The sequence below is a fragment of the Glycine soja genome, chromosome 16 (assembly GCF_004193775.1).
Source record: "Glycine soja cultivar W05 chromosome 16, ASM419377v2, whole genome shotgun sequence".
Taxonomy (NCBI): Eukaryota; Viridiplantae; Streptophyta; class Magnoliopsida; order Fabales; family Fabaceae; genus Glycine; species Glycine soja.
This window is the reverse complement of record NC_041017.1, coordinates 31,196,478-31,222,780: the sequence shown is the minus strand read 5'-3', so window position 1 is coordinate 31,222,780 and position 26,303 is coordinate 31,196,478. Positions and strand designations below refer to the sequence as shown.

At 31.1% G+C, this 26,303-nt stretch overlaps 4 protein-coding genes and 1 pseudogene across 4 annotated transcripts; 2 read left to right on the top strand and 3 right to left on the bottom strand.

The window, feature by feature from the left end:
- Positions 1 to 259: 259 nt before the first annotated feature.
- Positions 260 to 4,025, top strand: LOC114390459 (annotated as a pseudogene).
- Positions 4,026 to 8,933: 4,908 nt separating this feature from the next.
- LOC114390148 (UPF0481 protein At3g47200-like) lies at positions 8,934 to 12,276 on the bottom strand. The gene is made up of 3 exons (XM_028350834.1): positions 11,797 to 12,276; positions 10,438 to 11,025; positions 8,934 to 9,728 (listed from the first exon to the last, which is right to left on the bottom strand). The coding sequence occupies exons 1-3, from the start codon at positions 12,141 to 12,143 to the stop codon at positions 9,188 to 9,190; spliced, it is 1,476 nt and encodes a 491-aa protein (XP_028206635.1). The 5' UTR covers positions 12,144 to 12,276; the 3' UTR covers positions 8,934 to 9,187.
- An 894-nt stretch (positions 12,277 to 13,170) lies between these two features.
- Positions 13,171 to 14,432, top strand: LOC114389646 (lipid transfer-like protein VAS). The gene is made up of 2 exons (XM_028350364.1): positions 13,171 to 13,526; positions 14,158 to 14,432. The coding sequence occupies exons 1-2, from the start codon at positions 13,208 to 13,210 to the stop codon at positions 14,265 to 14,267; spliced, it is 429 nt and encodes a 142-aa protein (XP_028206165.1). The 5' UTR covers positions 13,171 to 13,207; the 3' UTR covers positions 14,268 to 14,432.
- Positions 14,433 to 14,509: 77 nt separating this feature from the next.
- On the bottom strand, positions 14,510 to 19,761 carry LOC114389645 (potassium transporter 4-like). The gene is made up of 9 exons (XM_028350363.1): positions 19,625 to 19,761; positions 18,534 to 18,774; positions 18,195 to 18,440; positions 17,584 to 17,634; positions 17,213 to 17,473; positions 17,003 to 17,055; positions 16,736 to 16,850; positions 16,384 to 16,638; positions 14,510 to 15,777 (listed from the first exon to the last, which is right to left on the bottom strand). Exons 1-9 carry the CDS (start codon positions 19,670 to 19,672, stop codon positions 14,690 to 14,692), a joined length of 2,358 nt encoding a protein of 785 aa, XP_028206164.1. The 5' UTR covers positions 19,673 to 19,761; the 3' UTR covers positions 14,510 to 14,689.
- Positions 19,762 to 21,515: 1,754 nt separating this feature from the next.
- Positions 21,516 to 22,682, bottom strand: LOC114390317 (ethylene-responsive transcription factor LEP-like). Its single transcript, XM_028351019.1, has one exon. The coding sequence runs from the start codon at positions 22,479 to 22,481 to the stop codon at positions 21,657 to 21,659; it is 825 nt and encodes a 274-aa protein (XP_028206820.1). The 5' UTR covers positions 22,482 to 22,682; the 3' UTR covers positions 21,516 to 21,656.
- Positions 22,683 to 26,303: the final 3,621 nt, after the last annotated feature.

The following is a 26,303-nucleotide window of genomic DNA, read 5'->3' as shown; positions in this document are numbered from 1 at the left end:
TAGGTAACCATGATCGTATAAAGATGGGATTCAACATCGTTGAATCTAAGTCGGTTATGAAATAATCGATGTAATACAGCTTGCGGTGGCATTTTTGAAATTAATACCTAACTTTTTATAAAGCTTAACGACGGGTCTTGTAAACCGCTTTTGATACAAACGTTACGAAGGCGGTTTTTATAAAACCGCCTTTGTTTGTAAGCCTATTACTACGGTTTTTTACAAAAACCGCCTTTGTCTCATTTGTAGTTATTTTTATTAAGTCTTGGTACGCGCATGTCTTTCCATCTCCCTTTCGCCCTTCACCCTTCACCTTGCCGTGACCTCCATACATCTCACTCTCGCCCTTCACCCTGCCCTGACCTCCACAAGCTCATCGTGGACATTTCCCAACCTGTACTCTGTCCCGTCTCCGGTGAAGGGTAGGGTTTTTGTGAGAACGGAAACACCTAACCCTAATATTGTTGCTGCTCCAAGAGGTAAGGATTGTGTTCAGATGCCTATACCCACAATGTTCAACATCCTTAGTTTTTATTTGTTTTTTCCATTTTCTACTGAAAAATCCGATTTTGTTGTGTTAGAATAGTAGAGATTGTGAATTTGGGGATTTCGTGAAATGGGTTTTAATTTTGCTTTCTGTTTGATTGTAGTGGTGGGATTCGGAAAGAAACGTGGACCAAACTCTATGTGTAGTGGTGGGATTCTATTTTGCTCATCTCTTACACCAGCAACACATTCCCCACAGTACGAAAACACGTGATGTTTTAGTTGTTTGAATGTGTTAAGTTTTAGTTTGTGTTTAACTTGCTCTTGTTGGAAAAAAATAAAAAAAATAGGACTATGTGCCTACAGTTTTGCTCTAATAGGACTAGGTGAGTGGAAAAAAAATAGGACTATGTACCTTTATATCGCTTAGAACTTAGAACTCATTGTTCTTGCTGCTTACTTGTTGTCTCATTCTCTCTCTCACCCATTGTTGTTTTCTTTGATTTTTAGATGTCTCCATCAATGTCATTGAAACATGATCCTAATCCTTTTGGGGAGCTGCTACTAATGCAGAAACTAGAGGAAGTTGGAAGCTCTGTTAAGGTAGGAAGTAAACATGAGATATAGTATTGTTATTTGCCAGGAGAAACAGGACATTTAATTGCCCTGAGATATAGTATTGTTATTTAAATGCAATAAAAAGAGAGGAAATGGGAAAAGGAAAATTATTTAGATGTATGTTTCTGGAGTTGGTTATATTCTTTTGGCTAAATACCAGGGTATGTTGTTCACTGTAGAGAATTCAATCTTTATTTGAGGAGCAACAATCTCAAATAATAACAGAGTCCATAGATTGAGGTTTGTGAATTTGATGTAAAAATAAAATCCCTATAGATGGTTTTTTCTGTAGCTTGTCAAGTTGCTTTTTTTTTTTTATCAAGCATTGTTGTTTGTGTTTTCTCATAAATACTTCATTGGATTATTCAGTGCAATTGTGCTTTAGCTTATGTATTATATGTGACTATTTGGAGTGATCACATCTTGTGGTGTATCCAAATCTGTTTTATTTTAATACAAGTTATTTTGGCTTTTTTCAAGAAAAGTATCTCTTTCATGTTTAACTCATAATAATTATCTAATTGACAAGGTTTTACACAGTATATAAGCTGAAAGATAGCTTCCACTCCGTTTTGGTCATTGGTTAATTGGGGTTTGTGCTATTCCCTCCTTTTGATCAACGATCATTTAATCAGAGGGACTCAAGAATCCAATTAATTTTGAGCCGAGGAATACCCAAAAAAAGAGTTGAAAAAATTACATTAAATCATAGTAACAGATATTGTTATCATATATGGATATAACTTTCAAATAAAATATACTGATATTTAAATTATGACTTGACTTATTATTATAATGTAGTATTTTTTTAATTCTGAGACGAGAAGCGAGTTAGAAAACAATCATAAATAATGGATAGGAATGGATAGTCTGACTAGTCGTCTCTGTCTCTCGAATAATCTGAGCATTGTCGGTTCTGTCTTGGACTAATCCTCTTGTTTGAAGGCACACACTTTTTGCACGAGAAATCATAAAAGAAAACAAGAGGGTGACCTTCATTCTTCACCTTCTCGTATCCTTGATAAGGCTTTAAACACACTCACGTGGGTACTCCAAAAGAAAGAAAGAAATGGAGGAGACCTTATTGTTGCCAAAAGAAAACAAGAGGGTGAGCTCAAACTCAATGAGTAGTAGTAGTTGTAGTGGATTTGTCCAAGAATTTAAGAAGGTGAGTTTGATGGCAGCACCAATGGTTGTGGTCTCAGTGTCACAGTTTTTGCTACAGGTGGTGTCATTGATGATGGCTGGTCGGTCATCTTGGCGAACTCTCCCTTGCAGGTATTGCATTGGCCACTTCCTTTGCAGATGTCACTGGCTTTAGCATACTTGTATGTTCCCTCCTTTCCTTTCCTCATTTTTACATCCAAATAATCGAGAGAAGTTAGTTTCTTAAATAAATTTATGTAATTTGAAGGATTTGTCTTAAAAGATAATATTCTTATTCTTAAAAGATAAATCAAAGTAGACAAGCAGTCAAAACTTACTAGTTTCTACAAATTCTCGTGATGGAAAAATATTATTTTTTTGCTAGGACTCTGTGATCTCTATATGCTTAAAGAATAAATTTAACGTCTTCCATTCAGCCTCGTGAGTAATTTTATATATTAATAAATGTATTGCTTATTTTTTTTTGGTTAAAATTGTAAATGTATTACTTTGAAATACTTACATATGTTTTTTGACTAGTTGTATAGCTTATCTATTGATCTGACATATTTTCTAGCTGTCAATGCTATTTTAGGGGTGCAATATTGCAATCACACATATTGAAACTTGAGTGTGTTTGTTTGTTTACTAAATGTGGTATTTGTTATGAACTGGCATGCTTAGACAATCTCCAATACATGATTTTTCTTTAGGTTCTTAAGTGGATTCCATTTGTACACATAGTGCATGATAACAACAGTTTTCTGCTTTCTTTAGTGTCATAGTGCCTTGGTAGTTAACTGAACATGAAATGTAATGCAGATGGGAATGGCAGGTGCTTTGGAAACTCAATGTGGCCAATCATTTGGAACCGAGCAGTTTCATAAGCTTGGAAACTATGTCTTCTGTGCAATACTCTTTCTCATTTTAAGCAGTGCCCCAATATCTATCCTATGGATTTTCATGGATAAACTGCTTGTTCTTTTGGGGCAAGATCATGCTATTTCACTAGTAGCTGGAAACTACTGCATTTGGCTCATTCCTACACTCTTTGGTTATTCAAGGTTTGGTTCGTTATTTTCAGACTCAGAGCTTGATCTTTCCAATGCTTGTAACCTCAGTTGTTGTTTTAGTTTTGCATATACCTATTTGTTGGGTACTAGTGTTTGAACTGGGACTTGGACAAAATGAAGCGGCCTTATCCATTGGAATTTCGTATTGGCTCAGTGTCATGTTACTTATAGTTTACACAGTATTATCCGTCATGTCAGAAAACTAAGGTAGCTTTAGGTAGCAATGCTTTAAGAAGCATCAAAGAGTTTTTCTTCTTAGCCATCCCATCTGCACTTATGATTTGGTAAGTTTCTAGTTTTGCCCCTATATGATTGGAGAAATTATTACATGGTTTAGGACTACCATGGTCCAAGACCACCATTGATTTCAACTATTTTTCCATGTGACATGTAACCGAGTTTAATTAACTCATTTTCGTTAATTGAAAATCTCAATTATATATCATGTAAAGATTGTTCGAGACCATGGATATGTGGTGGTTCCAAACCATGTAACAATTTCTTGTATAATTGGGGAGGCCAATGACTCGATGCTGCTTCTTCTCTTTACTTTTTGTTTGTAACATGTTTCTATCTTCTTCTTTTTTTTTAAAAATAACATGTTTCTATCTTAATGGATACATTCAGTTGAGTGGTGGTCGGTCATTAGAGCTACTAGTAATATTTGCTGGACTTTTACCAAATCCCAAACTTGAAACTTCAGTTCTATCAATCTGGTGTGTTTCTCCATGATCCTGTTATGTAAATATTTAAAAGTTCATTACCTGATAACTCAGGGATTCATCTGACTTGTGTTTTCTTTGAGCAGCCTTAAAATTTGCAACTTACACTATTTCATTCCATATGGGACCGGTGCTGCAGTAAGGTATGCTCTATATACACACACATTGATGTATTATGTAGGAGGCTTATATTGTCGTGTGAGGAGATAATTTGATCATATCGCTGTATTGGATGGTCAAGATTTGATTTAAGAAAAGCAATCTTAACCATGCATATATAAAATATTATATGGTCAGGATTGAAGTTTTCATGTTCTTACTAATACTCCTCATGTTATGCATCTTACTTCTGTGATTGTTATACACACTAGTGGAAACATCAAGCACATAATAAAAGAATATCCTTCTATAATTTGACTGTAAAGTAAACCCATGGCATGATCGTGCCACATGAAACATGCTTTAATTTATACAGTGTGTGTGTGTAAGTTATATTTTAAGTTTTTATAAAATAAACTATGTTTATAGAATCTCACGTAATTAAAAAAAATTACCAACATTTACGTACTTGTTAGGAGTGTGAGTTATGTAATTAGTTACATAAATAATAAACTATTCATTTTCTAAGTAGTTATATCAATTAGTCAAATAATTAAATTTATTTATTAATAGTTATATATAATAATTAAATAGTTAAATTAATTTAATATTAAATTTATAAAAGAATGGTGATTGAGAGTGCTACCAAACTTGTGTCAAACACATAAAATCGCATAATATTTTATATCCTTTTATAGTAGTATTTTATATCCTTTCAATTTAATTTGATGTCTCATAATATTTTAAAATTGATATTTTAATAGTATTTTAGTTTATGCACTGTACTATCTACAAAAAAAATTATGCATTGGACATGATAAATATTTATTTTATACAATAATTAATAATTTTAAAAATATAAATTATAATTACAATTCATAATAAAATAGTTTTAACATAAAAATTATATTTTATATTTATGATAGAAAATTTATTTAATCATTGTTAATTTCTTAAAAAAATACTAAAATCCAATTTTAAAATTAAGAAGAAAAATTGAAAATTATAAACTGAAAGAAATAAGGGGCTAAGAAAAATTTAAAAAAATGGTCTCGTTGAGAGAATAAAACAATCCTTAAAACGCTTTTGTTAAAGAATGGTTTCTCAAAGTATTTTTATTTAAATTAGTTATTTTAATCTTTATACATAGGATAGAGGATAATAATAATTTATAAATTTAATTATTATATTTCATATCTTATATTTACATTAATATTATTTATTTATATATTTGAAATCTATATTGATACATATATATTTCTTAATTTTGTATATTGTATATCTTGATTTTCATATTCATTTAACATTATAACTAGTTTAATAATCTATGCCATAAAAATATTAAGTTTACAATCTATTATATATTATAATTTTTAATAGGTTTCTCTATTGTTTTTAATTTTACAAAAACAAATGTAAATAATAATTTCCTTTGTTCCAACTTAAATTATATATATATATATATAATATTATATTAAATATTTAAAAGCAGAACTTTTTCCTTCATAATAATTTTATTTGATATTCTTTGTTGTATTTTAACATTTATAACCACTTTCCTTATCGGCGGACACTACCTAGTTGTTTAAACAATAAAGGGAATTAAAAAAGATGTCAACGTATAATATTTTTTAAATAATTAAGAGAACTAGTCAGTATAGGCATAAAAAATATAGGAGTTTTGTGCAAATCCAAAATTGCATATGTATTTCAATAATGATTATAATAACAGGTACTTCGCTACTTCTCTGCAAGCATAGGTACAACCGTTAAGTTCTTTACTTTGTCATTGCAGTATCAGTCATGAATTGTGATCATCAAGTTGTATCTTGATGACAGTGTTTTTTTTGCATATTTTATACATTTGTGGTATTGGCTTAATTTTAGATTCTGCATTAAGCAGCTGATTCCCTTCATATTGTGGAACTTTTACTTCTCTATTTTGAAGCTTTGTTGTGATCTATATGCATTGAATTTTTTTTTATATGAATATGTTTGGTGCAGGAGGACCACTGGCTCTATAAGGTGTGCTAAGGGGTGGTTGGAGAGCGCAGGAGGTTAGTCTTTACTAATTGGAGACAACTGTTTTTTTTTTTACTTATCCAAAAAGCAAAAAATTAAAAATAATTAATAACTCTACATCGGTTCAGACCACATCAGATGTAGAATGTCTAGCATTCTACATCGGTTATTAGAATGACTGATGTTGAATGTGTCATCATGATGACCATTCTACATCGGTTCAGTACACACCTGATGTAGAATGATGATTATTCTACATCGGTTGTCCTGATAACCGATGTAGAATGTCAAAATTCAACATTTCGTTCTATTTCAACGACTCCAGTCTACAACGACGCGTGATAACCGATGTAGAAAGGCGTCGATAACCAATGTAGAAATCTATAAACAATGTTTTCTGATTGTATAAACTATTATGCTATATAAGCAAAGTTATTCCCTTCTAACGTGATTACATATTAAAAAAAAATCATTTAAAAAATTATTTAAAAAGCATCATAAAGCAAAACAAATATTTAAAATATCATAGTTTTATGCCTGAAAAGGAAAGGTAATACAAAGCAGGGAATTATATCCCCCCATAAACTAAAATCTACCATAACTAATTTTAAAAAATAGTTTCCTTTAAAAAATTAATCAATGGGGGAGTTATTCTTTTTCTGATGCAAGAAGAGAAATATTTAAACAACATGAAACAAAATAAAAAATAGAATTAAAGAAACGGAAAATATTAGACTAAATATGTAAAAAAAAATCAAATAAAAAAGAATAAAAATGATAGCATATCCAGAAACAAACAACGCAAACGATAAAAGATAACAGAGATACACATGTAGTATTTATAGATGAGGTTGACCATATGACATTTAACTTAATTAATTGCAATTACTATAATTAAATGTAATTATGATAGAAAAATCATTTTTTAAATTTAATGAATTGATTTGTTAACTATTATCGTAATTAAAAACAGATATTATAATTATTATTAATATTTATTATAATCAATCAATTGTATAATATTTTAGGAAAACATAAAGTTTTTAATAATTGAATTAATCTCTCAATTATATATTTTTGAGAAATCAATTATATAAGATTTTAGGTAATTTATTTGTTAATAATTTAGTTACACTGAATTAATAATAATAATTTAGTTTATATCTTTAAAAATGGAAATAATAATAATATTAGAGAAATATATTGTATACTATTTTAGGTAAAGGTAAATTTGTTAATAGTTGAATTAATCAATAAATCATATTTTTTTACTAATCAATTATATAAGATTTTATTTATTAATAAAAGTAAATTATAATATTATATAACAATTAGATTCAAACAATTATAAATTTCTGACAATCAATTATGTAAGATTTTAGGTGCGTAGGGTAGTATAAAAAATATTTTTATTTATTAATGAAAATGAATTATAATAGGTAAGGCAACATAATTTATTTGTTAATAACTAATAGGGGTGGGAATAGGTCAGGCCAAGCCAGGCTTTAAAAGGCCTGAGTCTAGTTTACGATGAATTTTTGAGGCTTGAGTCTGACCTATAACCTATCAAAAACTTTTATTTTAGCTCGGCCTGACCTTTTTAAAAGTCTGTCCTGATAGCCTCTTTAAAAGCCTTTTTATATTTGTTTGCTTTGAGTAAAAAAACGTAATAGGAAAGTTAATGGAAAAGGAAACGTTAATAAATCAATAAAAATAATGAGTAATATAAACGGGTATATGACTCATACCTAACTTATAGTTAAAGTTTTATTTGATTAGTTGATTATAGGAATGAAAGTTATGGAATAGTAATGTAATCAAAGTCTATTGGTTTCAAAAAAAATTAATTGTACCCAAAAAATAATATATAAATATATATATAGGCCGACAGGCTTATAAGGTTTTTTAACAAGTCTAAGTCTGGTCTATTTAATAGGCTTTTAAAAAAGTCTGAGCCTAACCTTTTAATTAAATAAGCCAGTTCAGACCAGACTTTATGTAGGCCAGGTCATAGGCTCCTGTAGGCCGACCTGACCTATTCCCACCCCTAATAACTAATTATTAGTTACACTGAATTAATAATAATAGTAATTTAGTTTATATCTTTTAAAATGGAAATAATAATACTATTAGAGGTAATATCCGTGGAGTATTTATGATAAGATATTTATTTATAGAAATAGAATAGCAATTGAATAATGCCCTAACAAAATTGAATAAATATATGTCATTTAATTTGAATTATTGAGCTAATTTTACACTTCTTAGTTACAATCACCATTTTTAGTAAATCAAACATGAATATATTATTTTTACTTATCAAAAAGTGAGCTAATTAACTTGACTAAACTTAATTTTTTTGAAACATAATGAGTTAATTAATTTGAGTGACTTGATCAGTTATAACTCACTTTATCATTTCTAGGTTTTTATCCTCTTTTTTTTTCATGTATTGTTTACGACCTATAATCATGAGGGGACCACCTTCCACAGGAACCTCTCACATTTTAATTAGTTCACCAATCACACTAGCAAAGGGAACATCTTTTTCTTGACCACATCCTCACACAAGCACACGATCGTTTCTACTTCTTTTTTTTTTTTACCACCAATAGTACCGTATACCATACACAAAGGGTAGAGCTAATCCCTCTATGAATTCTGCAGACACCAACGTTGAATCAACCTCAATATCAACAAGTCGTAAAAGCTTTAAAAATTATCTTGCGAAAATAAAAGGAAACTGAAAATTCTCTAAGAGATAAACTAATCCAAATAAAATGATTTCATAACCACTCATAATTGTACAAAAGTACCAAGCATGAACATAATTAGTTATCAAATTACATGAAAACCTTTATTCGACAATTTTTCTATTTACAAAATTCCAACCATACAAAAAAATAATAACAAATTAATTTATTTGTGGCAGTGACACAGTGAATCACACACAAACATATTACTGTATGATTATTAATACTACTATTATTACATTATTTTTCTCAAGACTGTATAGTGTAGTTATTTTGGTGGGTGAATAGTATACCAAGTTTGGACAAAAGTTAGGGCAAGGCCCACAACTGCAGCATGGAATGCAATGATAGCCCAAGGGTTGCTGAAATAGGTATGATACCCTAGAGCCAGCCAAGTCCTACTCTTATCACTGTAATGCTTCTCAATTTCATTTCTAACATCAGCATATTTCACCATATCAGGAACCAAGTCAGTGCTTATGGTATTGAAGAGGTTGGCCACTTCCTCATCACTCCCTAATGAATTGAGCAAAATCTGTTCTGATCTCAATGCCTTCACGTCATCTGGGTGGTCTATGAGTGAGTCCAAGAAGGACACATAAGAGCAAATCCCATAGTCGTTCTCAAAATCAGGACACATCTCATATGCTATTAGGTTTAGCACAGTAGCAGCTGTTGTGTCATCTACAACAATCTCAGGAAGCTTTAACTCCGAACGGATCCAACCATAGGAGAATGATACATCTCTTGGCCTACGTGTCTTGCTTGACTTCAATACAATCCCTGCTTCTTTTAACTCCTTTATGTTCCTGTACAATTGATGAAAGATTGAGAAAAATAATTTGTCAATATTTTGTATTATATAATTCACAATAGTCATTTTAAAATATCTAATATTTAAATTATTTATTTTCGTTTTTTTTATTATGTTGAGTATAATAATGTTTGATCAAGCAATTATAATTTAATACATGAAATCATACCAAAGATATTAATTTTTAAAATAAAATTAATGGTTATATTTAAGAGAAAAGGTACTATGCAATAATATAAAAAGTTTTACAAAATTATTCAATCATAACATATTATATATGATAAGTTTATTAATTTTAAAATAATTATCTTAAAATAATTTAAACAGTAATTTATAGTTAGATATAAGTCAATACATAAGCATTTAACTCATTTTTTAAATCTATTATGCTACTATTATTAAATTTATGTTATTTGCAATATAGGGTTTAGATACAAACAAGTCTAATGCTTTAGGTGATATATGCTAAAATTTATTCATTAAAAATTATCATTGTAACTCATGATTATATTTTTAAGAATGAACACTTGTTCAACTCTAGTCATTCTAACCTTTTATTTTTATTTTGTAATGTATAAGGAGTAACTTATTTCAAAGTTATTCTTGAAATAACTTAATTCTCTCTATATATATCTATCTATTAAAAGGTGAAACAAATAGAAAAATAAGTCTTGATAGAGTAAGCAGAGAAGAAAAAATGGTACCTGTATGTTACCATGTCGTCGTTGTTTTCATTTGGATTCTTTCTTTTGGTTTTTGGCAGGCAACGTCTAATTATATTATTAATAATAGTCCAACTTTGCACAGGGTTTTCATTTGGAGTCGGATTTCCCATGTTGGCCATGTTTATGTTTGGATCATTTTGAGCCTCATTCCCCTTGTTAGTGTCTTGATTTTGATTATCATTATTTTGAGTCTGTTTTCTCTTGTTAGGATCATAGAGGATGATAGAGCGCTGAAGATCGAGAAGATGATTAGGTTCTGGGAACTCCGTTTCTATGATCATGTCTTCTTTTTTGGTGGCCCAATGATGACACCGAAGAAACTTTTTCATTGTTTTCATCAACTCGCTCTCGTCGTTTTTCCACAACAGTTTCAGCAAAGAGAAAGGAAGCTGGTTCTCTAACAAGAGCACGTCCCCCATCACCAGAACCAGTTGATCGACCTTGATTTTCATTTTCTCCGGTGCGTGAAGATTTGCATGTTCCAGAATTTGCAGCAGGGCACACGCGTCCACGAACAGCATCCACTGAATCTTTTCTTCCATGGTTGTGAAGCCTTGCTTCTGATACCTGAAAAGACACCACCAGTGATTAAAGTTCAAATTTTTGGCTTACCCGTAAGCAAATTATTTACTTTTAGTTTCTATAAATAAAAAGTTGTATGTATTAACAAGATTTACATACCCTTTTGACCCTTACTTTTCAAGTTGGTACATACAGTTTAACATGTAAATTTGATTTTTATCGCGTTTTCTTTTTGTTTTTTTCTTTCTATTTGGCCTCTCGCTATGAAATCACGTTAATGTCATTTGTTTGTTCGATGAGTGACGGAGACTTTTTACTGTGGAATTTTGTAGACATGACTTTCCATGGCGCTTGAGTTTCGAGCAAGGTGCATTTGTGACGAATAGGACCCAAAAGATTTCTCTTCTCCCTCCCTAAATCAAACACAATCTTAGAGAAGAATCCCTAAAAGGTGTGGATCTTCAGCTGCAATGCCTTGAGCGGCATTGGTGGAGTTATGATTCTTGTGTTGCAACAATTGTTTTGAGTGGTTGTTGATTGTGATTGTAAAAGGTTATTGCCAATGAACAGTAGAATGAGTAATATGTCGTCAAGGACAAAGGAAAGAAGTTCAAAGACCCAATATGCTATGGTTGATAAAACGACATATGGTGATTTCACAACTATGTCCAAATTAAATAGAAAAATGTAACTATAAAGATCAAAATTAGCATGTTTTAAACTATAAGAACCAAATTGAAAAGTATGTAAAATTATGAAAACTAAAAAAATATTTAAACCTATCAACAAAAAAGCATATCATGTAGTCTCACTTACTGTTGGGTCGATGCTAATAAAAGGTCATCGTCAAACAACTTCTTCTGGTTTTCAAAATCGTCCACAACCCTTTTGTGTAGAGTTTGTGGGGTTTTTCCAGTGCTTTCGATGTACGTTGCTGCCCACCTTTGCTTACACTGCTCTCCCAGCTGCAGTTTTTCAGCACCGTGATGGATGGGACCCAATGACATCAGTTTCGGCTCGTAATGCTTGGTGAAATGCTTTCGGTCTCGGAGATGATGTGCTACCCGTTGGATTTTGGCCCCTTTGGGTGGTTGGGGTTGTGCTCTTTCCTTTGCCTTTTGCAGCTGTTCGAGCCTTTGTTCAATGGTGAGGTTTGAAGACATTGTGAGATAATGCTTGAAGGAAGGATTAATTGGTGGGTTGGTGTTTTGACTCTTTGGGTGTAGTTGACAGAGGCCAGGTCAGTAATAAGGCTTTAATTTGCTCAAGATTTGTGATTTATATTGGCTTAGTTTTTGAATCTGAATAAACTTTACTTCCTTAGGTACCATGAGTAAATTGCAGGCAAGGAATAAAGATCCTTTGTTTTCACTGTTCTGAAGTTTTATATGATTAAAGGAGAAGGGTTACTTAGCATGAACCACTGACAAAGTGATTCGTCATGTAATTTACTTTACATATGTGTTGCAACCTTTTTTTAGTTTTTACTTTTATAAAATTATTAAATTAGTCCTTATATGTGTGAAATTTACGGGTTTGGTATTTGTCATCATGGCATCCAATGAAACATGCTATATTTTTAAGCATTTTTAATTTAGTCTTTATACATATAATACATTCTTAATTTAGTCTTTATACGTATAATGTATTTTTAATTTAATCTTTATATGTGTAACACATTCTTAAATTAAATGAGAGTATTAAAGATATAATAATATTAAATATTCAAAAAATAAGTTTTGTTTCTTATAATAATTCTATGTTAACTAAAATTATCTCTACCAGTAATTATGCGAAGTAAAAAGTAGTCAAGATGAAAGATAAATGACCTGTTATACAGTATAGACTATACATAAGTGATGAATTTAGCTATTTAGTCTTTATAGAAACAGGGGACAATGCTTCACCTAACCCCTTTTCTTTGAATGTATGAACTTCGAGAATGAAAGTAGCTTCACCTGTCCAACTGTCATATTACCCGTGGCACCTTCCTATTAACTCTGAGCCACACATTCAAAACCTTCCACAAAATGAACAACAAAGGCCAAATGGGTCGGTCAACAAGTTTGGCTATAAGTTTGATCACCAACTCTTAATTAACTATTACTTTCAAATCACTATTTTTCTCCCTCTCTAGTTAATTGTTACACTTCATTCTTATTTTTTCACATATAAATATTAAGCATAATGGCACTAAGGCATAGATATACCATCACCAACAACGAAAATGGAAACCATTTTGAGGGCACTTTGCTGGATTGCATTTCTTGTCCTATTAACATGTATTCCAAGAGGAAGTGCTCAAGATAGCTCTTGCCTTAATAAGGTTTCACCTTGCCTAAACTACCTCAATGGCACCGAAGACCCACCTGATAGTTGCTGTGAACCACTTAAATCTGTGATTGAATCAGATGCAGAATGCCTATGTAGCTTGGTGAGCAACAGAGGCACAAGGCAAGCAGAACAAGCTGGCATTAATATCAATGAGGCTCAGCAATTGCCTGGTAGATGTGGCCAACATGTCAATCCATTGTCCTGCCTCACAAGTATGTTTTCCTTCTAATACTTTTGTATACATTGAGAAATGTTAACAATACATTTTTAACACAATCTTTTAAATAAATTCGATATTATCTGTTGGTATCTTTTAAAGATTACAAATTTGTATGAGTTATTTTTTCAATAAATTTTAACCAGTATTATCACCTTTTTATAATTATTTATATTTAAGGTTAATGTACAGTGATTAGGGAATATTTAAAAAATATAAAATATTATTATAATTAAATTAAAATGTCTTTATTAATATGTTGATCCTTATTGCCTGTATCCCTAGTAAGAGGATATTAAGGGATACATAAAAGAAGATTAAAACATAAGAAAATAATTACGTATTGATAGTTTAAAATAATTTTACATTATAATTTAATTATAAATTATGTATAAAAAATTTATTATCTATACAATAATTATCTAAAAAGTGATGTATATTTACCGACAAATATATTGATTGACAATGTAATTTTTTTTATACTGACCATAAGTATTTATCAAACTCTTAAAATATCAATACTTATGAAAAGGAGAAAATAATAAAGAGTAAGTTGAAAATATTAGAATTATTATTAACAAGGGATTTTCTAGTGAAATAAATTATGTGCGTATGTCTTATTTCAGATTCACCTGGTCCGACGAACTCAGATAGAAACTCAGCAACAAAATTGGTGCACGTGTCTAGTGGAATTGTTATGATGATCTTATTTTTCTCAATTATTGCACATGTATAGCCAGCATTGGTTTAGGGACATCACACTCCTGGCAGAGATTTCTAAAGGAACAGATTGATTTTCTTTTCACCGTTATTCTTTTTGTTATACTAGAGTGTGGATTATAAATTGTTGAATGTTGAAATATACCTCTATTTATTTCTAGTGTTCTGAAATTTGGTACTAGACGAATGATTATGAATTCTTAAAGGGTTGGATTCTCACATGTTAGTAACAAGTTGATGATGTCTACACAAATGATATGGATTGGGTTCTTTGGATTTGAATTTTCAATTGAAAGAAATCCTCACCATCAAAAACAATTTACATGCATTAAATAATGAAACAAAATGTAACTAAAAATTTTGCACCTGTTGTTCTTGTTGAACTGTTGGTGATCTTGACTAATTAATTGTAAGTCCTACTATGATTACTTCCACCAACTACACATAATATATCATTCCAACTTCAATGAGACTGATGTGAGGAATGTTAAGAGCCGTAGCTGGACCCCTGCAATTCGTTCGAAGAAATGCATACCCAACATTGATCACAAGCCTTTTCAATAATGAGGATGATTTCCTTGCCTTCACATGTGTGTGCCCCATTATATATGCAACCCCAGCCTCCATAGCTTGAGCTAAATCAAGAAGCTCCTGCTTAACTTCATGATCCAATGCAGGATCATCAGGTACCAGGAAACTAACGTGGCGCCTTCTTGAATGTGGGTTTTCTTTGTCATAAGTGGAAATCGATGGTTGTCGAGAGAAAGATCTACCACTAGCAATGTTGTTGTCCACACCAACATCTTCATTCTCAGACACTGTCCAACTTGAAACTGATTCGAAGCTTCTAACACTTATAATAGTTGTCCCTCCATCGAATGAAGAAGTTTCAGAAATCGAGAGTTGTAATTCCTGCGCCTCTATTTGGATAAACTCGGCTATACATCGTATGATATGGTTGTCAAAGTCTCTATCATCCCTTCTAATGTCCTTGTATCCATATCTGACAGTGCACCTATACATTCGATATGGTCTCGGACAAACTCGCCCGATTAGGAAACGTTCTTTGGTTAATACATGTGGAACAGGAACTGTTTTCACACAAACAAAGACCAACACCATGTGAAATGCAGGGAGGTTGGTTACAAAGTGGGAAAATATTGCAGGTATTCCTGTTGCAAGTTCTGTGTAGATGAGACCAATCCCGGGGACACGGGCAACACCAAGGCTAGGGCCCAAAGCCAGTAACCATTTCAATGAAACTTTGTTGCTTAGATCGTAGTTGTACTTGGTACAAGTGCCATAATGCCATACATGCATAACAAGCATGAAGATGAAAGATAAGACAAGAGGAACCCATCCTCCTTGAAACACTTTTATCAATGCTGCAGATAGATATAAACCCTCTATCACCCAAAAAAACAGAAGGAATATTGTGGCAATCAGAATGTTTTTCTGCCAGACAAACATTATGACTAGTGCCATCAGAAATGTAGTCACAAACATAACCGTCATACAAGCAAGGCCTGTAAACCAAATATGAAAAAACAAAAACATTAACAAATAAGATAAATAGAACATTGCCATTTTAATTCAAGTTAGAGAAACCTTCTATTTGTTGCCTTTATTTTAACTCAAAAACATGTGCCACAGGCAATGTTACCAGCCCAGTACCATAGTTTCAAAAGATGCATATTCATTCTCTCTAGTCTAAATAGGAAAACTCCTAGATAAGAAGCCTGAGCACTTGTAAGTGTGCGTACATAGCAATGCAAAACTAACAATCAAACTGCCATTTCTCAAAATCACTAACAGGAAAAGAGAACATATTTTAAGTTGGATTTACCAAAACAGAAACCTCAGGTGTAATACAAAGTTTTTTTATGAACCTTAAGTTTTCTTTATTTTTATCAGCCTACTTTCACACCCTCAAGCTAGTTCGTGTACTTGAAAATCATTAAACGTCTGTTTTGGCATTTGATTGATTTGAACTATTGATCAAATTACACAATTAAAGAGACAAAATGCACTCATTCAAATAAAGACCAAATTGTCTCCAAAATAGTACAAGCCAATGCTACACACATACACATAAGCACAAACACAGTCTGTTTCAAAAATGAATAAATTACCATAAGCATTTCCAATTAAGGTTGTGTCCCGAAATCCAATGGTTACAGCAAGGGTCAAGATCATAAGTATCCAGTTGATTTCTGGGATGTAGATTTGTCCAAACATATGCTTTGAGGTGTGTACGATTTTGACTCGTGGAAAGCAACCAAGTACATGGCACTGCTTGATGATGGAGAAAGTGGCAGTAATAACAGCTTGACTTCCAACAATAGCTGCAAGGGTGGCAATAACAAAAACTGGCCAAAGTATAGGTTCTGTTGGACAAGCAAAAACACTAACAAATTAAACCAAATTACTGTAGTTTAAAAACCATGATCAGTACGAAGAAGTCAGAGACTCAGAAGAACTAACCAGGTATAGAGTCATAAAAACTATTATGGACAGAGTTAAGGTTTTTCGACAAAAAAGCTGCTTGGCCCATGTATTGCACTACCAAACAAGGGTATATAACAAAGGCAAAGGCAAGCTGTGCATGGAAGAAAAATGTTATAAGAAAATCCCATGTAAACACAATTGCAATAGAAGTACAATAATAATTATTATCTTCCTAGAAATTAATAATAGTTACCAAGAAAGGATAAATCTGATGTACAAAATTAAGTCAAGCTATAAGCTCACCCTTATTGACAATGTAGTAAAATGACCAATATCCGCAAACATAGCTTCAGTTCCTGGTGAGACACAACGGTCAAGAGTTATTAAACTTAGTATTTTGTAGTTAAAATCTCAGCTTTTAGTTAGTCAAAGCTCAATTAAATTTATAAAATAGAAAATGGAGTATCTAATCAACTTATAATATAATTTCTGGTAGTTTCAGAGCAGACATACCAGTAATACACAGAAGCATCCCTCCAAGTGAAATCCAACCTTCTTTAGCATTCTTGATAAAGAACTTGATTAAATAGAGTGGGGATATAGCATGGAATATTTTTGGATTCCAATATATTATATTGTAAAGTCCAATAGAAAAAATGGCTGCAAGCCAGATGATTACTACAGGTGCAAACACAAATGCAACTTTGTGTGTGCCATAATGTTGGAGAGCAAATAGGCCAACCAATATGACACATGCTATCAGGACAACTTCAACTGGAAACAATATGAAACATCTTTGGTAATATAATATTAAGCCCCTTAGGCTTGCACAAGCTATGATAACTAAGAACTGTAATATTTTTAACAAACAAAAATTGACTCACCATCAGTGAATTTTGTTTTGGTAACTCGAACTCCTGATACTGCTGCTAGAACTGTAGGGTAAGTGGGCAGGTGACAATTTCTCATTAGAAGCAAGAGAATTCTTTTGTAAAAAGTTCAAAAATTGATGTTATTACTTGAGTTTTAATTTGGTTCAGCAACAATAAACAAACTAAAGAAGTTGTGTATTATTCTACTAAAGACAATGGTGAAACATTCAGCATGAGTGGAAATTTCCTAAATCAATTTTACTAGATTAGCTTTTAGTTCTTTCACAAATTTTCACAAAATCAACAGGTTGAGAGGTTAACTTCTTGCATTAAATACCCAGGATCCAGACACCCTCAAATTATATATATATATATATAGCAAACAATGCAAAAAATAAATAAATTAAAATGATCTATTGAAAGCTCTTCAATGAGATTATAACATTAACATACATGAAAAATTCTAAATTTAATTTCTAGTTCAACTTCTAATTCATTCAAGAAAACATAGAGGAGTATGGGTAAATTGAACAAAGTATTTGAATTGAACACTAGGATTACTCTAAAATGATTTGCTAAAAAGATCGACACGCTCCTAATTTTCAATTACAAAAGTATCTTACTTGAAATTGCTGGAGAAAACACACCATCACCTATGACCATGCAAGCACCTAGCAACACCACAACCAGCAGGGCTGTTTTTAAACTTCTATGATTCTCCAAAAACCTCTTCAATGAAGATGATTCCGCAGCCTCTGGTGAGAGACCATTTTTGTAGCATGACATCTCCTCATCAGCTGCTTGTTGATTAGGGAGTAAGCTAATATTTGCATGCCTACAGAGCAGCGAATAAAGAGCGAATGTCCCACCTAACAACAGTGTATCATAATCACAGGTATAGTTGATAACCTTTCCACTAGAAATTAAACAAATTAAAAGAAAAATAGGTGTTGTTGGAATACCTTCACCATTATCATCAGCGTTTAATATGATGACTACATATTTAAGCAACGGTATTAATGTGAGGGTCCAGAAAATCAACGAAAAAATCCCAAAGATAACTTCTTCATTAAGGTGGCTCTGTAACTTTCCTGATAATGTGCTTGTATAAACATAGAGAGGTGATGTGCTTAGATCTCCATACACTACACCAAAGCTTTGATATGCTAACAATAAATCTTTAGATAAATTTACCCATGACAACTGCAAGCATGAAAATTTTTTTTATGTAAGTCACTAAATTTTCATTAATCAAGTGAATAATACTAGGAAAAGAAAACAATGGGCAACATCATCAAAATATTGCATTTCAAGATACAATTGAGGAAATCCAAAGGAGTCAATACTGATAAGTTTTCTTAACTTGAAAAAAAAAACAGATGAATCACATACTCAATATAAGATGACAAATGAACCACAAAAATGAAGAAATATGAACATGATCCGTTATCACATAGAAATAAAAAATAAAAAAAAAGATAATTTAAACAGTTAAGCGCGTTGGTTCCCTTAATTTGGATATCATGATTAAACATATTTCCTATTTATCTCATCATAACAGGGGTGTCTAACTTTCTACTCTGCTCCTAAAGAAATTTATATGCTACCATGGCAAATTATTGGAATCCCACTGATCTCCATTGAAGTTCAAACTTCAATGCACACAAAAAAATGGAGTAAGTTTTGAAGAAAAAGAATAAACATTAAACAACATTCTTAAACAAAATCGACAAAAAGGTTGAAGTGAAGTAAAGCAAAAGAGGACGAATCTTGAATCACAAGATTGACTGAAAAAAAAAATACAAGCACACGCAAACATAAACAAAATTGACTTAACACAGGTTCATTATTGTGTATGTAAGTAAAACATTGTCGATTTTTAATTTTATATTCATGTAGCAAAACCTAGTTAATTTTGGTACAGAAAAACCTGTCAGAAAATGATTGACTATTTGCAATTCACAAAAAAGAAAAGAGAAAAACTGGCTGTAAAATAAAACTATAAAAAAATATATATATCATAAACGCAATTGAAAGAACGTTATGTAACTACCTGAGAGGGATTCTTCTGAGAAGCTGAAACTCCAGATTCGAGTTCCATTTGAGATAGAGAGGAAGTGGATGGGAGAAAGCATATGCCTCTCACTCTCTCTCTCTCTCATTCCATTCATTACCTTTCATCTCGCTCTCGTGCAGGATTCAACACCACGTGTTGATTTCAGACGGATGTTTGTGCCTCACAATATCTGCATGCATGGGCTGTTTAAATGAACCAATAATATTGTTTTAAGGTGATATTGTTCGATAATATCTATTAATTTTATTAATAATTAATTTTTTTTATTAAAAAATTTAATTAATTATTTTTAGTGATATTTTTTCATAAAAAATTCAAATCTGAAATCTTATGTAAGAAACTAAAGTCAGTATCACTCTTGCAAATAACTCATTCCTAAGAAAAAAAAATATTGAGTGTTTTTTTAATTGAACTTTAAAAAAAATCAGTCAAGAAATTTTTACTTAGGTTTTCAAATTAAAAAATTACAATTGGGTCATTCATTTACTAAATTTTTTTAATTTAAAAAATTAATCAGTCAATTTTTTTATATTGATAATGAATACTTATTTAAACTTTTTGATTTCTAATCCAAGTGGAGAGCATTAGTTTGGGTTCTGAACCATTTAAATATTAGAAGAAAAAGCACCAATATGATCGTTGAAGTTGACATAACTTATCAATTTAGTTATGTTTAGATTTCATTAAAAGAGGTAAAAAAAAGTATTTTTATTTTGAAATTTATAGTTTCTTTCTTTTCATTTTCTGTAGTAAAAGTAATAAAAAAATATGTGCATTATATTAAAGAAAATGTATATCTTTTATCCAAACATAATCGTAGTTATTTAAATTATAAAAATGATAGTTCCCATTCAATAAAAAAAGTTACATCTTTTAGAATTTCATAGAAATTTTTTATTAATTATTTTGATTTCAATTCTTTTTTTATTCCAGTCATAATAAGAAAATAATAAGTTATTGTACACGACTCTCACTTTATTGACATTAATCTTATGGTAGTCTTTCTCTCTTGCATCAACACAGTTTTATTAACCAATCAATATTTATTACATTACACCTTAAGATAGTCTATAAGCAACTCTTCTTATATAGCCTTATTCTAAATGAAAATACTAACTATTAGGAGTTAAACACAAGAAGAAAGTTTAAATATGACATTTTTACAACCTATGTATTTCTTCTTAACTCAAATATAATAAGAAGAAAAAATAACTCAAGATGGACTAAAATATAAGAAAAATTCTAAAATCAGATCGGAGCACCATCTCAAATATGTGATTAAGGGTAGTTAAGAAAATATAGTTTTTTTAATGAAACTAATAAAATTAAATTAAATCAACTATTATTGTTAATCAGTATAAAATTAAGTATTTTTTAAATTATATGAGTGTATAGAGAGAATATCAAGTTCAAAAGAATGCAAGCAGCTCATCATGAAGATTGATAGACATGCAAAAGTGGCCATAAAATACTTGAATCCATGTGCCATCATAAAGATTGAAGAGTTTAATTTGATATGGAAATTAAATACTACAGCTTCTTTGTTTGATTTAATCTCGCTCAATATCTTGAAAAGTTTAGTGGTGTTTAGTTTTGATGTCTCTCTATTTCTTCATGACATTTTGTTTTTTATATTATTAACTAATAATTGGATTTTTGTAATTAAGCAACAAGTGAGTAATGATAGCAAAATGCAAATAATCCAAATGGAGCATATTTTGGAAAAGAAATCAACATTGCAAAGAAAAAGCCCCGTAAAGAGAGGGCCCATTACAAGCCTCTACTCCCCAAAGCCCAAGTACCCACCAAAATATGTCCCTTTCCTCACAAAACACAACACAACACACAGCACACTCACCACAATATGTACTTTGCACATAATAATACTAATAACTACAAACAAAGTCACACTCAACAAAAGAAACACACAAATTAACCACGAAACTGCAGCATGCAATTCCAAATCCGCAATGCACATTTCCTCAATTGAAGAACTCTCGTTCTAATTTCAGAAGAAATAAGAAGAGCTTCCCAAATCAAAACCCTCATGGCCCGTTGCCACATTATCTGACACTGATGGCATTGCACTAAAGAGTGGACTATGCACCACGTAATCACCTGATTCGAACCCCGCATACGGGTAACCCGACCCGGAAGCATTAGCTCCGCAACTTGGATCCGAAAACCCGACATCGTTTCCATAAAGCCCATTACTCATTTCATACCCCATGGAGCTTGTGATATCCGGTGGCAATGGTGGAAGCTGCGTTTCACCATCATCAAAGAGCTTAAAATGTGAACTCTCCACGCTGGTTCCTCCTTCGGTGTATCCATAACTGTAGCTATAGCCACCGGATGAGGCAATTTCTTCGGTGGCAGAAAATGTAGGAGTGTTCGGGATACCCGAAAACCCGCATAAGGAAAATTGCGGGTTCGGGTCAGGTTGTGGAAACGGGTTTGGGTTGAATAGAGAGGAGAGCTCTTCTTGGGCCTGGTGGATTTGGGTTTGGGTTTGCTCGTCTGGAGAGAGGATGGAGGTGACAGAAGAACCCGGAGGAGTATCCGGATAGATGAAGTTGGTTCGAGCACGTGAGCCCCGCATGGAGCGGGCCGCCTTATCATATGCTAGGGCGGCCTCCTCTGCGGTATCAAACGTGCCCAACCAATGTCTTTCCTTAGTGGAAGGGTCGCGAATTTCGGCCGCATACCTTCCCCATGGCCTCCTCCTCACTCCGAGGTACCTTCCTCCCCATGCTGTTTCATGATCTTGTTGTGTTGTTGTTGGCTTCTTTTTGGACTTGGAGGATGATGGTGATGACGTGTAGGGTTTCATGTTCAAGTTTTGGACGTGAATGAAAGTAAACAATTTGTTTTGGTAAGGTGAGATAGTAAGAAGATAGAGAGGAGTGGATGGAAGGGAAAGAAATTAACAAAGAATGAAGTTAGGACTTGGCATGCAAGGTTGGTTGTCAGTGACTCTCTTGATGTTTCTTTCTCCTTTAGTTTTAGTTTTGGTGTTTGTTTTGGTGTGAGGAATCAACGAGTGAGTACATGGTTTAAATAAGAAAGCTTTGTCTCTCCAAAACCCTCATTGTCCCTCTGACATTATTGTATTTTACATCTATGCCCTCCTTTGTTATGAATAAGTGCCAAGCATGCCAACACGGGCCCTTTTTAATTTTTCTTTATTTTTTTCTCTTTGGAAGCTTTATCCAAACATGTAAAAGCTCTTCTATGGTGGATTTGATGTTATATTATGTCACAAGTAAGCATTCTAATCAATCGGATAAAAATAAACTAATAATAAGTTGGTAATGAAAGGATACAACGGGTCCTGCCATACTTCAAAACTCTGTTACAAATGAGTTTCAAATGATGGGAGGAAGACGAGGGCATGATTGAACAGAATTATATAATTAGTGGGTGATATTATTAGAAATCTAGATGGTCCATGATGAGCATGTTCTCATAGATACCCCATTTCATGATTATTCCCCAATTAAATTAGTTGTGCTTTAACTTGTTTTGAGTTTGGCCAAAGTTGAGTTTAATTTAATATAGTGTATCCAATTACTCGAATAACCCCCCCTTCGAATAGTCCAAAGTTGCTGCATGTGACCTTTCTATCAAATCATGAGATTGTACATGAACAAGGAACTCATCATATTAGAGACCGTCCAAAGTCATCACACAATCTAATATGATATATGTTTAGAGTCGCTATATAATTTTATTTGTAAGTTTGCTCGTTAATGATCTCATCATCCCAAACTAGGGGAAGAAAAAAATAAAGTCATATGAGTTGCACATTTCTAATTATCATTGCAGGTGGGAGGAATTCCGTTTCCTTTTTGATGATTTTTAGGTCCCATTAGAAGTGCATCGAAGCTAAGATCTTTTCGAATAAACTACTTAGATTTATCATTAGTAATTATGTGGGAGCTATGATCAATATCTACTCATTCTACATTTGGCTGCATGCTTAGGCAACATGCTTTGCCCTCCTGCTCAAATGATTTCATTTTATGAAGAAAAAAATACCCCATCTTTTGTTTTAATGGAAATCATTTTATTAGGTGTGTATTTGAAAGAACGTTGACAAAATTCATTTTAAGTAAAATTAATTTTGTAAAACTAATTTTGATTAAATTGATTTTAAATTTATGTGATTATGTTTAATAATAAAAATTTTGAACTTGAGATGATTTTGGACTTAAAGTTGTTTGAACTTTGGATTAAAAATAATTTTTTTAAGAAATTTTTTCACGTGAAATCAAATTCAAGAAATTTTTTTAAAAATAATTTTTCACTCAAAATTAATTCTCCAATATCAAATTAAATGCACACTTCAAAAAAATAATAAAATTGAATTTAGTTACTTCACTGGAATTAGATACTTCTTCTATTCTATTATAATTGTCATTGTAGATTTTTATACAAACTAAGAAAAATTAATAAATAATTTTTAAAAAATATAAAATTTACAAAATAAACTATAATTATTATTTATTTTTTGTTTTTGACAATATTATAAGAAATATCATATAAGTAAAAAAAAATATTACGTTTGAAAAGTTAAAATCACAACCACTGAGTATTCATGAATATCTAATTACTTCTATTTTTCCATACTTTCTTTTTCGGGTACACCTTTAACTTTTTCCTTTATTATGGGTATTTGTATGTTTCGGTAATGATTTTTTATTCTACTATAAACTGACAACTTTAATTAAACGCAATCATAATGAATTTTTTACTCAAATAATTAATGATGTCATCTGTTAAAAAAAACTTGTCATCATTAGTGCAATGAAACTATTTGATCTCTTTCAATGTAATTCCTTACTAATATCAAATTCCGTTACATGTATGACATTTTTTTTAACCTTTTCTTGTTTTATTCTACCGTAGTCAGTTACAAAATAATTTTGTCTATAAATTAACAGTTTTTTTTCATCTGAACTACCTTTTCTTATGTTGGTATGCGAATTTTTTTTTGACAGGTTGGTATGTGAACTATATACATTTGATTTATGTATTCCAATCTGAAACCTAACTTTAACCTAAGAAAATTTAATTAGAATATGGTTATTGACGGTGGCCTATAATTGGAATGGTACGCTGAGGAGGTTAATGAATTTCAAGCGGATTATTATATTATTAGCCGATTCTAACTTATATGACATTTTATTTATATATAATTATAGGGTGTTTAAGAATATCATTGGTGAACCCATGTGCAACCAATTTGAGTCATAAACTCAATGATAAGTTCCACAGTCTTCCCTTCTTTTTATCTAGCACCAAAGTTAACTTTTTAAGTGTTCATATTTTATTGGTAATATTTTCTTTGATGATTTTTAAAGTTCGGGAGATAGCATGCATATCCTATTTTATTCGTTTACGTTAACAAATAGAACGGAAACCAAATCAAAGGAAGTCATGTTGGGGAGCATGTGAGAAAGACACATAGGCATACCTTTTTGAGGAAAACAATGACTAGCCAATTTTTAATTAGCGACAACTAATTGCAAAACCTGGTAGTGCAACTTTGACTAAATGTCCCCGTCACTGGCAATATTGCTTATGAATTCAAATTGGAACATTTTCTGGAAATTAAAGAGGGGAAAAAAGAATATGAGAGATTGAATTTTACAAATAGAATTTACAAGTTCAGAGATTGAATATACAACGAAATATTTTGTGAAAATGTGACTAAAGGATAATGTCAAATATTTTCACATTACGAATAACGGAAATTAATTAATTTGACAAATCATTTTTAAGTAGGTTATAAGCTAAGTTATGTTATAAGCTAAGTTAGCATATGAAAAATAAGCTGAGTTATAAGTTATTGGGTTTCTTTCTTTTTAATTTTTTTCTTACTAATTTATTTAAAAAATATTCGTTTTATTTAATTGAACAACTCTTTTACCAATTTTAATATTGTTACTTTATTATGAAAAACTAGACACTAGATCACATATTTATTTATTTATTGTTTTTAGAAACTTGAATTTCTACTTTTTTATTTTTTTAATGTCAAACTATTTATTTTAATGAATTATTACATTGCTTATTTTTTTAATTTTAAATATTTGGTCACTAAACAAAACTTAATAAAAAAATCAAAATTCTTATTTGTTTTAAAATAATATTATTAAAAAAATATTTGAAAAATAAAAATTTGTTTTGAACGATATAAGTTTATTTAATTTTGAAAAAAAACTATTTTCAAAAAAAGGAAAAGAATAGATTTAAAACAATATTAGCTCATAAAAAATTTGATTTTAAACAAATTACCGAATCTTTATCATTCTTTTATAATACAAAATTTTTTAAAAAAAATTGTTGTCCTACTTTCAAATATGATAAGTTATCAAAAATAAATTTAAATATTAAAAATCTTAAATATGTTATTTTAAGTTGTTTGATATTGATCAATTAGCTTATAGTTAATCTTATCAAACATTTTTTTTATCAAATCAATTAACTTATACACTTTCAGCTAACTTATAAACGAATTATACCAAATATAAACTTGAGTAAAAAGGTTAGGAGTATTCACGGGTATGGGTCATTTGTAAACCCAAATTAACCCAAATTGATCCAAACAGTTTAGGTTTGATCATTTATATATTTAGATCAAAATTGA

What these genes read in the sequence shown, in the direction of transcription:
- LOC114390148 (XM_028350834.1), bottom strand. Translation starts at nt 12,143, where the DNA reads ATGTCTTCAAACCTCACCATTGAACAAAGGCTCGAACAGCTGCAAAAG. An exon ending in TTATTAGCATCGACCCAACA is followed by an intron (nt 11,026 to 11,796) that starts GTAAGTGAGACT and finishes GTGTCTTTTCAG; the next exon opens with GTATCAGAAGCAAGGCTTCA. An exon ending in GACGACATGGTAACATACAG is followed by an intron (nt 9,729 to 10,437) that starts GTACCATTTTTT and finishes TCAATTGTACAG; the next exon opens with GAACATAAAGGAGTTAAAAG.
- LOC114389646 (XM_028350364.1), top strand. Translation starts at nt 13,208, where the DNA reads ATGGAAACCATTTTGAGGGCACTTTGCTGGATTGCATTTCTTGTCCTA. An exon ending in TCCATTGTCCTGCCTCACAA is followed by an intron (nt 13,527 to 14,157) that starts GTATGTTTTCCT and finishes GTCTTATTTCAG; the next exon opens with ATTCACCTGGTCCGACGAAC.
- LOC114389645 (XM_028350363.1), bottom strand. Translation starts at nt 19,672, where the DNA reads ATGGAACTCGAATCTGGAGTTTCAGCTTCTCAGAAGAATCCCTCTCAG. An exon ending in CAAAACAAAATTCACTGATG is followed by an intron (nt 17,474 to 17,583) that starts GTGAGTCAATTT and finishes TATTGTTTCCAG; the next exon opens with TTGAAGTTGTCCTGATAGCA. An exon ending in TTACTACATTGTCAATAAGG is followed by an intron (nt 16,851 to 17,002) that starts GTGAGCTTATAG and finishes TTCCATGCACAG; the next exon opens with CTTGCCTTTGCCTTTGTTAT.
- LOC114390317 (XM_028351019.1), bottom strand. Translation starts at nt 22,481, where the DNA reads ATGAAACCCTACACGTCATCACCATCATCCTCCAAGTCCAAAAAGAAG.